The sequence below is a fragment of the Chelon labrosus genome, assembly GCF_963514085.1.
Source record: "Chelon labrosus genome assembly, chromosome: 18".
NCBI lineage: Eukaryota > Metazoa > Chordata > Actinopteri > Mugiliformes > Mugilidae > Chelon > Chelon labrosus.
Genome location: NC_140351.1, coordinates 7,933,028 through 7,946,085, shown reverse-complemented (window position 1 = coordinate 7,946,085; position 13,058 = coordinate 7,933,028). Strand labels below are relative to the sequence as shown.

Below are 13,058 nucleotides of genomic sequence, written 5' to 3'. Positions count from 1 at the left end.
GCGACACTATAATAAGTCATAATATATGACGCACAAATCTCTTTAACAGTATCTTTTATTCGCGTAAAGAAGAAGAAGAGACCTGAGTAAAAGGACTTAGAAACCTTGATCAAATCATTTTCCCAGCAATGACGGCCCTGATGGCATCAACATCTTCTACTGGAAGTGATGCTGACACACACACACACACACACACACACTCACACACGGAAGAGACTTCTGAGCAGGATAATGGTTTAATCTGACATGAGCCCATCATCGCCCTCTACTGGTAGTAGAGGGGTTACAACATAAACACAGCACACACACACACAATCAGAATTTATACTAGAGGAATGCATAAAAGTTAAAATAAGAAGACGTGAAAAGTCAGCTTTTATTTGAAGCACGTATTTCACTGCGGTTTAAGCAATTATAACAGTGTTAGTTATACGTATTTTAGTTGTGGTTAGAGGTTGAATTTGTTAGTGTTATGGTAAATTGACGCTGTCATGTGAAAAACTAATAATTAATTAATAAATGTGTCTATTATAGAAATGCAGTAAATAAGAAGGAGTGAAGAATAAGCGTGTCTGACTGTTTTTCTGGCAGTATTTGGATTAAGAGTGGGACGGATGGGGAGGGGAGGAGGGGGGGGGGGTGCGCTCATGCCAGCGCGCGCATGCGCACTCGGTGGGAAACGCGATTGAAAACGGGCAGCTATGCCGCGCGCTGCAGAAAACGGGCTGGACTCGTCCGCTTGGAACAACGGTCGCTGTACCGGAGGACTGACCCGGGGACTGCGGGACCGGGAGGCTGCTGCTGCCGCTGCTGCTCCTCCTGCTGCTGACAGGCGTTAACAGCGATTCTTTCCCCGGGGATAACCACCACCTCCTCCATACCCTCCTCCTCCTCCTCCTCCTCCTTCTCCTCCTTCTTCTTCTTCTTCTTCTCCCCCCCTGAAACCACCGCGACGCACCGCTCGACGAATCGGCTCCCGCTCCCATTTCCCATTCCCTTCTCCGCTCCTCCGCTGACTAGAGAGAGAGAGAGAGAGAGAGAGAGAGAGACGCGCACCGAGGCATCGGCAATGTCGCTGTAGGATTTATTCCCGTTGTCCGCTCGTTTTGTGTCGACTGTAAATAACACTGAGCTCAGACGGAGAAGCCACTACAGCGGGGTTCACTATGGTTTTACCGGCGCTCCGCGGTAGGAGATGTCTTAATAGCTGCTGTATGGGGACGTTATGCTTGCAGTTGTTGCTGTGGATTTTATGTGCCGTGAACGGAGAGGAGCAGCCGTTCAGTGTAGAGGTAAGACCCTTATTTTAATATTAAATATAAATATTAAACTCTTTTTTATTTATTTTTTTATTTTAGTCTGAACCCATGAGAATAAAGTGTTCCTCCTGCCTATGTTGGTGATTTAACAACAATAACAACAACAGGGTCTTTGTGAGATGCCCAGCTGGGTTGTAGCTCCTTCTTTTTTTTTTTTTTCTCCCCAGCACTTCTTTTCAAGAAAATTGCCAACATAAATAGAACATAAATGCATGAATTGTTCTTGTTTATGCTCTCAAAACATTTCATTTGTTGTGCATGCTTAATTTGAGTCTCAGCAGAAGTGTCCCAAGAAGAAAGCAAGAATTCCCACTTTTGTTTTCGTCATGTGAACACACCGTGCCATTCAAAACAAGAAAAACTCCCCAAAAGTCCAAATAATGTTCAGAGTACTACATGTTTGTTTGTTGTTGTTTTTTATTTATGGGGGAATAATAACGCCTCCGTCAGAGCATTCAGATACCATCACTTGTCACTGTGACAAAAGCAGCCTCGATGCTGTGAGGATTAACCCTGCAGAAACAGATCTCACGGGGTCACAGGCAACAATGTGGGCAGCCAGAGGAGATTTGAGTGGAGAGGAGGAGGTTTTCTTTACAAAAGGGGCTTTTATTCTGATCTGACTTAACTTAATGGGTTGTTTAAAAAAAAAAAAAAGGCTACAAGCGTTATCCTTTAGAGATTCTGATTCTTCGCTTTGGATTTTAAAAGTGGGTTTTTATTGACGTGTCTGGTTCACATCTCCCTCGAAATGTCACGCTGTAACCCCCCCCTCCCCTCTCGCCGTCCGCGTCTCACACTCGGCTGCACACGCAAAGGATCACCCTGGCTCGTGCACTGACAGTCATTCATGTCCCACTTCCACATATCCACATATCCACATATCAACATGATCTGCGAGCTTGGCGTGCCGCGCCGTTCCCTTTGGAAAAGAAAAGGCAGACGGGGCAGCAGATTTAGTCCAGATGCTGCAGGTTATTCGGTTAAAAACGTCCAAGCTCATGTGACAGAAGGAGGACACAAGTTGGGAAGATGTAAAGACCCCTTTTTCTTTTCCTCCCCTGTGCCTGTCTGACATCCTTTCTTTGTTCTTCTGCTGCAAGACATATTGCACAGTGTAATTAAAAGCCTAATATTAGCATTAACACCGTCGTCATACTTCAGAGCAGTCCCTTCTTCGTTTGAATGTTATTATCCACCCCCCCTCCAGCCCTTTGCATCTCTTATTTCTTTGTGTCACTGCATTATGCATGTGGCCATGAAACTCTTGACTTGTTCTTTAGAAACCTCACTACTGTAGTAAGTCAGCGCGTGCCGCCAAAAATCACTTACAACCAAGAGCATTTTTGCGTATTTTCATAAAAAGAAATGCAAGAACATTTCGACACGTGCAGGAGCATCAAAAGATGAGACGCTCTCCGTGTCGGCCAACCCTCCCGTCATGTGAAGACGCTGCTGAGCTCACGCTTGTCAGCACATTACCCTGACCCGGAGAACGTGGCACTGAATAAACGCGGGTTGCAGTGGTTTCATATCTGTGAGCGATGTGCTTTCAGCTCCCAGACGCGACAAGAAGCGTGTGTGTGCGCGCGGGGCTTTGAGAGCTTCCACATGTCGTCGTCCTTTTGTTTCGAGGAAGAAGGGGGGGGGGGGGGGGGGGGCTTTTCTGTGCAACATGACACTTTTATGGGCCCCTAATTTAACGGTCTTGATTGTGGTGAAGAGTGAAAAGCTTTTAGGAAGCGTTTTGTGCCCTGTTATGCTCGACTGCTGAGGAGCTCTTGAGCAAACTGAACGTTTTTGATTTGACTTTTTAGCTGACCGTTTGAGCTGAGGTTGAGATGTTAACAGGGAAGAAAGAAAGTGCACAGTTTAATTTGGCCTTAATGGGATTTTATGCCACGCTTAACCTCATGGGTTGAGGTTAAGTGGCCTGTGTCTTGGTTTATACTTGTAGAACTGCTAAACTTTGAGTCCTTCAAACAATGCCGAATGAAACTGAGCGGCTCAGTCGGAGATGGAGCTAAGAAATGGTAAACAACAGTTACTGTAATCGCTTCAGGGCAGAGAAGACAAAAAGATGACTGGGTAGACGGCGCATACAAGGCAGAAGTAAGGTGAACTTTCTGCAATTGTTCGAGCGCTGAGAGATGTGGACAAGGAAATGCATTTTGGACCAACCGTAGACGTTCAGGTCCGCCTCAATCTCTGTTGAGGTGCACGTCAGGCTACGACATGCAATATGGAGTCAGTCATCTAGGTGTATTTAAATTAAAGCTAAAACTAAGGCAACTGAGCTTGTTTCTTGAGGGTTTTTCCACCAACTGAGCTGAAGAAGCCGCTTGGGTGAGCGGTTAAACATCCCAGAGCGAGGTCAAACAAGCTCGGTTTCCTTAGTTTGGATGCACGGAGCTGTGGTGTACCTATGACGTAGATCTGACGTAGACCATTACACTGAAATGACCGTTTTTCTTTTGTATTGTTGTGACTTGCTCAGCTTCTGTTCTGCAGAAGCTGTGGGCTGAACTGGTTTCACTGGACCCACTTACTGCACTTGTTATGACTTGTTATGTGTTTTGTCTCCACACCTACACCACAGGTTGTAGAGGGTAATAATGAAGACAGAGACGAGGGTTTCTTCTAAATAGCAGGTGTGGTTTGAGGTGGAGGTCGTCCTTAACCGGCCCTGTAATTGCCGGTCAGACTGCGGCCTTTTAGAAAACCTTTGAATGGCACCTTCCCGGATTTGACTTCACGGCTGAACTAACTTTAATGGCGCCTTTTCCCTTTTTCCCCTTTTTCTCTTTCTTTGGATTCTATTTTTACAGAGAGCGCCGCCGCCTGTCACTTGGGCGATAAAACGGTAATTAATACTAACTTGTTACACCTCACTTCAACACTATAGATCTGCCCGTCTGCGCCCGCTGCAGAAATATATTCCCGAAAGCTCCTCGGCTTCTTTTGTTTATTCCGACCGTCCAACCCCGAAAGAAGTCATTTTCTCTGCAAATTAGACAGTGTCGTTAACAATGGCACGGCGGCGTGTTAATTTTTATTTATCTCCTCGTGAGTTTTATTTTTCCACATTGATTTTATGGGGGCAAAGATTTTGTGCGACGGTCCTTTTTAGCGGAGGTGGGCCGCGCGAGCAGGCGAGCTGTCTTGAGTTATTTTTGTCATTAGCTTTTATGTAACCCGGAGTAATTAAAAGAGGGATGATGGAGGCTTAATCTCTTTTTTTATTTATTTATTTTTTTCCTGTCGGTGTCTGACAGTTTCAGACAGTTTGGGTGATATGTCACTTAATGTTGCGTAAGAGGTTTCACCACCCGCTGCCACAAACACGCCAGACATCCTGAACTGTGTACTGCCATGCTCTCGTTTTGTTTAAAGCCTTAAAGGTCACGGTGCAACATTCATACTGAGAGTTTTTTTAAAAAAGGACAGGTGCGCCTGAAACTGTCACCTTTTGCACTGGATTGATTTCTGGTTTAAACACTTCATACATCTCCTTTTCTTATATTGTTATCTCATTGTCTCAAAGCTGTGTCTGTGGCTCTTTGTTCTTCTTCCTGTAGGGATTTGTGATATTTAGTTTTCTCTCTGCTGCAGCTTTCTCCAGGATCACAACAACAACAACAATGTGAAAGCCCCGAAGCCTCAAGAGCATTGCGCTGCCTTGGTTCCTCTCACAGAGAGGCATCAGGTGCAGCGCTGCTCTCTGAGTCACATTAAGTGTTTGAATCATGCCGCTGTGCTCACCAGAGACGAAGCGAAGTTGCTTTGTCAGAGATAATCTGCTGCGCAACACACAGAGAGAGAGAGAGAAAGAGAGAGAGAAACAGAGAGAGAGTTGCGCTCCCCGTCTCTGAACACATCCTGTCTCAGATGGATGGATGAATTAATAAAAGGGCGGTTTAGCTCGACTCTGCTGATTGTCGACTGTAATCATTAACTCCGTCGAGGATTTTATCTGCTCCCTCTGTTTGTCGGCTGAGGTATCTGGAAAATCGGGGAGCAGATTTCCATGAAATGGGCCGGGGCAGATTGAACTTTAGCCAGACGACAGCTCGTCGGACGTTGGTCCTCGTCCAGATGTCCGAATGGAACTTGTTGACTTTTAGACGTAACTATGACACAGACACAGATAGAGACCTATGAATGTTGAATATACGATAGTAAACGTAAAGATGCGAAGATGTTAATTGGGAACCATGCATGTTTTTAGTTAGATCTGTCTGATTTCCATGATGGCGCTGCCTATATCCCCAGGAAAATTCAGTTTGACCAATGCAAGGAGGTGGGGATGCATCGTCCATATTTATATACAGTCTATGCGTTGGACAGACAGATCCATCTTCTCCATCACCACCTGCCATGTCTTCCTGATTGAATTATGTTAAAATTTAGTTTGGGAATTACTTGGTTTATTCTACAGTGAGTTTGACAACAGTAATTGATTATCATAAATATGAAGCTGGAGCGTGTTAGCTTAGCTTAGCATAAGGAAGCAAGACGGCTCATCTGAGTCTGTCCAGGGTCCTGTAATTAACGCATATCTTATTAGGTTAATGCAGAAACACATCAGTCTGCAATGCAACCTCAATGTGGGGATGGATATAACTGGTTGATTTGAGGACTTTATGCTAAGCTAAGCTAATTGTCTCCTTTTTAATGGACAGGGCAAAGCAAATACACGTATCCCAGCTATGTGAATTGTCCCTTTAACACCACAGAGCAGATTATAAATAAAAAAGACCATTTACAAGAAGGAAGGCTGTGTATCATCATCTTATGTTTGTTGATGTAAGAACATTAGTCTCATCAATCTTAGTTACCGCACACACATGTTTTACTAGCTGTAGCTGTTTTCAGCCCCGTGCTCATGTCAAGCTCATCGCTGTCCACTGCCCAGTGCTGCTGTTGTTGCTATGTGAGGCATGGCAGAGCCTCATCCCCCCGTCTCAGCTCATGTTACCAGTTGGCATGCTCAGCCCCTGAGTGGCATCTGAATAATGGAAAGCAACTGGTGTGAATGTGTACGCGTGTGTCAGTTTTCTGTGTGTAAACATTTGCGGGTTCTCTCGCTTCCACGGATTATTTTCTTCTCTCTCTTGCTTGCAAGTGTTTTTGTGTGTGTGAGTGTGTGTGTTGGTGCTTTCGCTGCTCTCAGCTGCACCTCTGGCAGCCGCAGACCTGCAGGTCACCGCAACAAAGGAGAGACTTTTCATTTAGGCTTGAACGTAATGGCTTGCAATTGAAAAATCTTATTTGCTATTTTTGGTGATAAGCGCACGCTGGCATGGAGGTTTTTTTTTTTTTTTTTTTTTGCGTTCTGCATTTCCCAGAAATTACTTGGCAGTCAGGCTGTGTACTCAGTACTTTGGTGTGTTTTCCCTTGAAATATCTGGTAATGAAGTTTGAATGTTTCTTTACTTCCCTGCACCATGGTGGTTATCGGCACTGATATTAACTACTTACTCTAAACAGTTCTCTAAAATGGCCTCAAAGAGCCTCAAACTGAAAATGCATCACTCCCTCTGCAGCAGAGACTTTTTCCCAGAGCAACAAATGTAAGAAATGTCCTTTCAATCAGCGGACGTGATTAGACTTTCAGTTGTATGAAGAGACGGTCAGTTATTCCTTTATTTCCTTTACGCTGTTATCTTTGCAAATTAAATAGTTTGTTTCCCTGCAGCCATGCTTCCCTCCTACATACAGTACACTTTGTATGTATGAGCTCACCTCCCGTGTCTGAGTGCACGCAGGCGTATTTATGAGTGCAGTTATATTGGTGTGCTTCGGCCTCGTTTCTCACTGAGCAATCATATGGATCGCAAGCGCACAAACACACACACACACTCGCAGCGTTCTTGACGTCATTTGGCTCCGGTAGGACAGCAGATTTCTGAGCCACCGGGGTGTCTGTGTCAGTCTGTTCACCCGATCGTTGAGAAATACAACAACACCTGCACCGGCCTAAATGATTCATAATCCCACACCTGACTTTCCTCCGCCAGCCACTTGTTATTGTTACGGATTGTTCCAAAAAAAAAAAAAGAATTGAATCCTTCTCTCCGCACGCCAGCTGACAGTCTCCTTCTTTCTAGGACGCGTCTTTGGTCGCAGCTTACTGAGCCGTTAAATCTTTAATGTGACTGACAACGGCAACGTTAGATGGTGCCGGTGGGGCATCACGTGCGGGGCTGTCAATTAAGCTTTTGACAGAAACACTCGGGGACAAGCGTTGTGTGTCTCCGCACCGCGCAGTTTTTGTGAGTCATGACAACTGTGGCAATCTGTTTACGTGTGCAGTAACATAATCACATTCCAGCATGTCTGAGTAAGTGACGATAACTCTTCATCCCTAAAGTACCGTAAGCTGGAACTCGCATATCAAACATGGAGGTTTTTTTGTTTTTTGTTTGTCTTCTAGGAATGACTGATGTGAGATGCCGTGATGTAGACGTCTCTTTTTGTCGTTTTCCATCATCTCACGTCTTTAAAATACTTTGACAAACCTTTTAGACGATTATGCGCTCACGAGCCCCTGTTCTGATCAGTATGTATGACGCGACTGTGACATTTTGGTGTGACATTTTTATGGCATTTGGTCTGACGGGGCCACTGAGATGGTGGACATGGCATGCATAAAACAAGTGTGCATGCGTGCAGACGCTAGGGACTAAATACTGTATACTGTAGACGTGCCCCGCTCTGCTGCAACAGTCACGTTGCATTGAGGTCTGAAAAGTGCGGATGATAGCTTTGGTGTCATTAAAAGCAATGTTGTTGGGGATTTTTTTATTTATTTATTTTTTTCCACTCTTAATTTAAATTTTGCAGCGTGAATTCAAGTGGAGCAGTTTGGATTATGTGTGCATGTGTGTGGGTTTGTGGTTTTTGGTGTGGGCAGGAAAGGCTGTGGTTGCCTTGACGACCCTGGCACACTCGCCAGTGGTTTTCGACGAGTGTGTGTGTGTGTGTGTGTGAGCGATGAATAATTCAGGTTGGGGTCAGAGGCGGCAGGCTTTCCCAGGAGGCCGGGATCAAGTTCCAACGTTTCACCTGTGCTGAGAGCTCTGGTCACTCCCAGCCGTCCTAACTCTGTTGATGGACCATAGACTGTATAAAGATGGACATCGGAACTGCTCATCAAAAGTGGAGCCAAAGCAAGTAGAGCTCCCCCTGGTGGCTGGCTGCAGTATAGGTCATAAGCTCCACCTCGTCCATGCTAGTGGATGGGACTTGGGCCAAACTAAAACACTAAAATAGGTAGATAGAGCAGAGCATAGTATTAACTAAATACTACTGATCAGACACTGGCTCCAAACTTGCAAGATGGTGCTGCCCATATCCCCAGGAAAATAGCGTCAGTTTGGCTAATGCAAGGAAGTGGGGATGCATCGTCCATATTTATATACAGTCTATGCGTTGGACAGACAGATCCGTCTTTTCCATCACCACCTGCCACATCTTCCTACACAATCAGTCAAGATTAATGCAGAACCTGCTTGGACATTTAATGTGATGTATCTGGTTTGCTGAAAAAGATGAGTGTGCGTCCCGGTTATACTTAGAAACACTGGTTTAGTCTTTCTTAAATTTCCTGGCAGATGTCGCAGCTGGACTCATCCGCTTAAGTGATTTCTCTTTTAACGGCGGTTTAAAGTTAGAAATAATTGGCAGACCTTTTTATTTGTGGTATAAAAATCACTCGGGGCAAGGTCTTCCGCTGCTGATTTGCTCTCCTAGCGGGGAGCTAATTGTATTCTGTCAGGAACTTCGGGTGTAAATCATTCACTGATGAGATGACCAGGGCAAAAACTAGGAGGATGTTAAGTATCCTGTCGACTGACAGACACTGGCCTGGAGCGGGAGAGCTTGTTGGCTTTTTGCAGCCTTCAGACAGCGTTTCTGTCCTGTCGACACTTCACCTGAGTGCAGCCCTGCTAACGGTTGATGTTTGTGGTGCATTTTTGGTCACTATATAAAGTAACGTTCTCAGTTTTGACAGATGGGACTCCTTGGATTTACATAGACTTTAATCATCCACAAGGGAAATAATGAAAGAACAGGCACAGAGACAAGACTTACACATTTTCCGCTACAAGTAAAAGAAAACTTTATTTTGATGAGTGTCAGATTTCTAACTGTGCTGATGCATACTGACTACACAGAACGTTCTGTACAAACACCGATCAGGCCTAATATTGTGTAAGTCTCCCTTGCGCCTCCACAACAGTTGTGACTCATCAGAGAATGGACATAGGCCTTCTGAGGGTGTCCTGTGGTGTCTGGTAACAGGATGTTGTTAGTGGGGGCCTTTGAGGTGGGGGGCCTCTGTGGATCATCCCACAGATACTTGATCAGTTTGGGATCTAGTAAATTTGGAGGCCAGGTCAACACCTTGTGCTGTTCTTCATGTTTTTTTGAGTTGTTCCTAAAGCGTTTCTGTGGCTGCATCCTGCTGGGGATGGCTGCTGCCATCAAGGAGTGTCATTGTGCACTCTGCCTGCATAGCACTATTAAAATACTGTGTGAGGCTCAGTTGATCTACTCTAGCCTATAAACCTTCCCAGAGAAGCTCAGGCTTGTAAACAAACTCCCCTCTATGGCTGCATTCATTTAAGTTCTGGTTACAAACCTGTTCTGATTACGAGCATAATTCAGAGACTTGCAAACAGCCTGAGCCTAATTACATCCAGCGTTACTGTGTGTGTGTGTCTCACAGAGACTTGGAGGTGTTTGGCTGAAAGGAAAGAAAAAAAAAATAGAAGCCGTGGTCACATGAGCTGTCCCCGAAGTCTTTTTGCGGCTCCTCATAAAAATTTCAGGCAGTTTAAAGTCGCTTTAATGTCAAAGGAACTTCGCCTCCACGACTCGCCATGAACAATTAATGCGCACGTGATCTGCGTCGTGCTGTGTCTGCAACCTGAGCGCAGACCGAGCTCCTCTCAGCTGATCAGACGCAAACATCAGCCACGTGTTGCCATGCCGACCAGGCTTCCTGAGCTCCATCTCATCCATAATTCCGTCCTCTTACAAGTTGGCCTTTTGATGCCACCCATCGGCTAATTAGCCCGCCTTCTGCCCGCCAGGTAGCGGGCCGAGCCAGGTGTTTGAGAGGTGGTCTGAGGACATGAGCGCCGCGAGTTCACCTCAGTTCAGTGACTGTGGGAGACATCTGGACGAGGACAAGGCCTCTGACTCACTCCAGTATTCTACCTTTTCTTTTTTACCGGGTAACTCGCCTCTCACTTAAGTGTACCTGAGGTGGCTTTGCTAATGGGGATTCAGGTTTTAGTCTCTCTGTTTGAGACCATTCTCTGCCTGAAAGGTCTTAAGTAGTTGGATAAGAGGCTTAGAGGAACAGGAAATTGTATTTTTCTTTAGATAAGGACGCGTAAATGCACTGAAGAGTCCTCTCGCTATGACGGACACTATTTTAAAGCAGGAGCTGTAATGCGGCAAAGGTGGAAAAGAAATGCACTCTGCGTGAAGAGGTCCACACGGAGGCGAGGCGAGCCCAGGTTCTTCTTGCATCTGAAGCATGAGAATAATCTACTTGAAAGTGAAGTGAAATCAAGTGTGGAGAACCCCAAAAATAGACACTCATACATTTCAGAGATTTTCAGCCCTCATCAGGGCATAGCTGGTGGACTCCTTATCTTTCCACTTCAACAGTGCCTTGATTTCTGGAGAAGTTTAACCTCATTATAGTCCGCACTGCTTTCTGCTTCCAGGAAGTACTCACTATTTCGAACAACATTTTCATTACCTCACACATGAGAGACCAACGCTTGCTCTATGACACATTAACGCCTGGCTGATTTAAAGCAGTTGAACCGTGGTGTGGGTTAGATTTAGAGTCGGGCGGAACGCGTAAATAAAGCAAACTGACACGGCAAGATTATTTCCGGTTTGTTTGTGGCGAGGATGTAAACCACACGCGGCGTTGAAATTGATGTAGTATAGAATTTAAATGCTTCTCTGTTCACGAGAAGAGAATAAGTGTAGTTACGGTCTTCGATGTGTTTGAGTTTTGGAATCAACTATTGTTCATTGTTTTGCCGAGAGTAAGACCAGAAGATGAATCTAAAGCTAGTGGGATGCTTAGCTTAGCCTAGCTTAGCTTAGCCTAGCTTAGCATGAGACTAGAAGCATGGGCAAATTGTAACATATAATTTGGTTTATTTATGGATAAAAAGTTAGTTTTGGATGAACTGTAGATGCGTCAATAAAGGTACGTTGCAAGTTTGGACAAGACAGGCTATATTGACCTTCTCAACAATTTCTTGTGTGGTGAGGTGGTTAGCACTGATGCCTCACAGCGAGAAGGTCCTGGGTTCGAATCCATGGGCCGACTGGGCCTTTCTGTGTGGACTTTGCATGTTCTCCCTGTGTCTGCGTGGGTTCTCTCCGGGTACTCCGTCTTTTTTTATCATTTTTGTTCCTCGATATTTATTTAGGCTTTACTTTGCAAAACTTCACACTGTAAGAACTAAAATGCACCAGTGTATAATTTTCTGCTTTGATCCAGAGAACTGAACTACAGAGTGAACATGCTGTGAATATCTCCTCATTAAGAATTCATGCAGTTTTCCACCCCCCTACTTTTTCCCCATTCTGTGATGGTGTGACGTTCTGCTCAGAACAGTTTTTTTTGTCCTACTTGTGTTTTCCCTGAGCCTCCGGAGGCCACGGTACCCTGGTGACTACATGAACTATGCTCGCCGCTCTGTGTCACCGTTATTACGCCAACAAGGGGTCCAAATTGCGGCTCTGTCGAACGGCACCATCCACGCTTACGAGCGCCCTCGTTATCCATTTGCAGAGCGAGGACGGGGAGGAATTTCTGTCTTGTTGAATAAAAGAGGCTGTCAAGCCGGAGCCTCCTGCTCTCAGGAATCCTTACATCGGCAGAACGCCGGGAACCATAGATCATGAAGCGAAACAGTGAATCAATGAGAAGGAGAGGTGGGCCGCAGAGAGGGGAGATAAAGAAAGAAAACAAAAAGAGATGAGGACGGGTAGGAGAGTTGAAGGTAGTAAAGAAGAGCTTGGCACTGATGCAGAAACACTTTAGGATCTGCTGTTTCTCGCATAATTAAAACTCCTGGTTTAATAATACTTTTGGTTTGTCGTAGTTGTAGTCTAGAGTAATGATAAAAGTGATAAATACTTGCAATAGTGTTTTCGTATTACTGCTCTGTTTAGTCATAGAGGTCACAGAATGCTAATAATCTATAAACTTAAATAGAAAAAATGCATAAAAAATGCAGTATTCAAATATTTGAGCCTTGAGTCTGTGCTTTTGATTCTCATATTGGAGCGTACGGACCAGGGACGTTTCAGGTTAGCTGTTTCACGGATGAACAAAGACAAAATGTGATCAGTAGCACAGTTCTTAAAAGTCCTTTTAAACACGTAACCATGAAGCTGAAATATTAAAGACGCTCCAACACAAAGATGACGTATTACAATCTGGGCTAATGGGATGAAGTTGCATTCACTTCCTCTTTCTTGAGTGGGCCTTTGTCTGAAGCAGGGGTCGCGTTAACCGAATGTTTTCCGTCACTGACCGTTTTTTTTTTCAAATCTGTGACGAAAAAATCTGAAGGCCATCTGTCACTTTGACAGATTGCAATTCACACCCCTGACCACTTGGTGGCGAGTGACGTTATTAATTGGCTCTTGTCTCTAATCGCAGTTTACATTCCAAACATCGCAGAAGTT

The 13,058-nt window shown here is 44.9% G+C and overlaps 1 protein-coding gene across 1 annotated transcript in view; it reads left to right on the top strand.

Moving 5' to 3' along the window:
- The first annotated feature begins 766 nt into the window (after positions 1-766).
- The window catches only part of mmp16a (matrix metallopeptidase 16a (membrane-inserted)), a 75,756-nt gene continuing 63,464 nt past the window's right edge, over positions 767-13,058 (top strand). Inside the window, exon 1 of the mRNA XM_084565918.1 lies at positions 767-1,292. Within this exon, the coding sequence (XP_084422044.1) occupies positions 1,167-1,292 (126 nt within the window). The 5' untranslated portion in view covers positions 767-1,166. The remainder of the gene's footprint in view (positions 1,293-13,058) is intronic.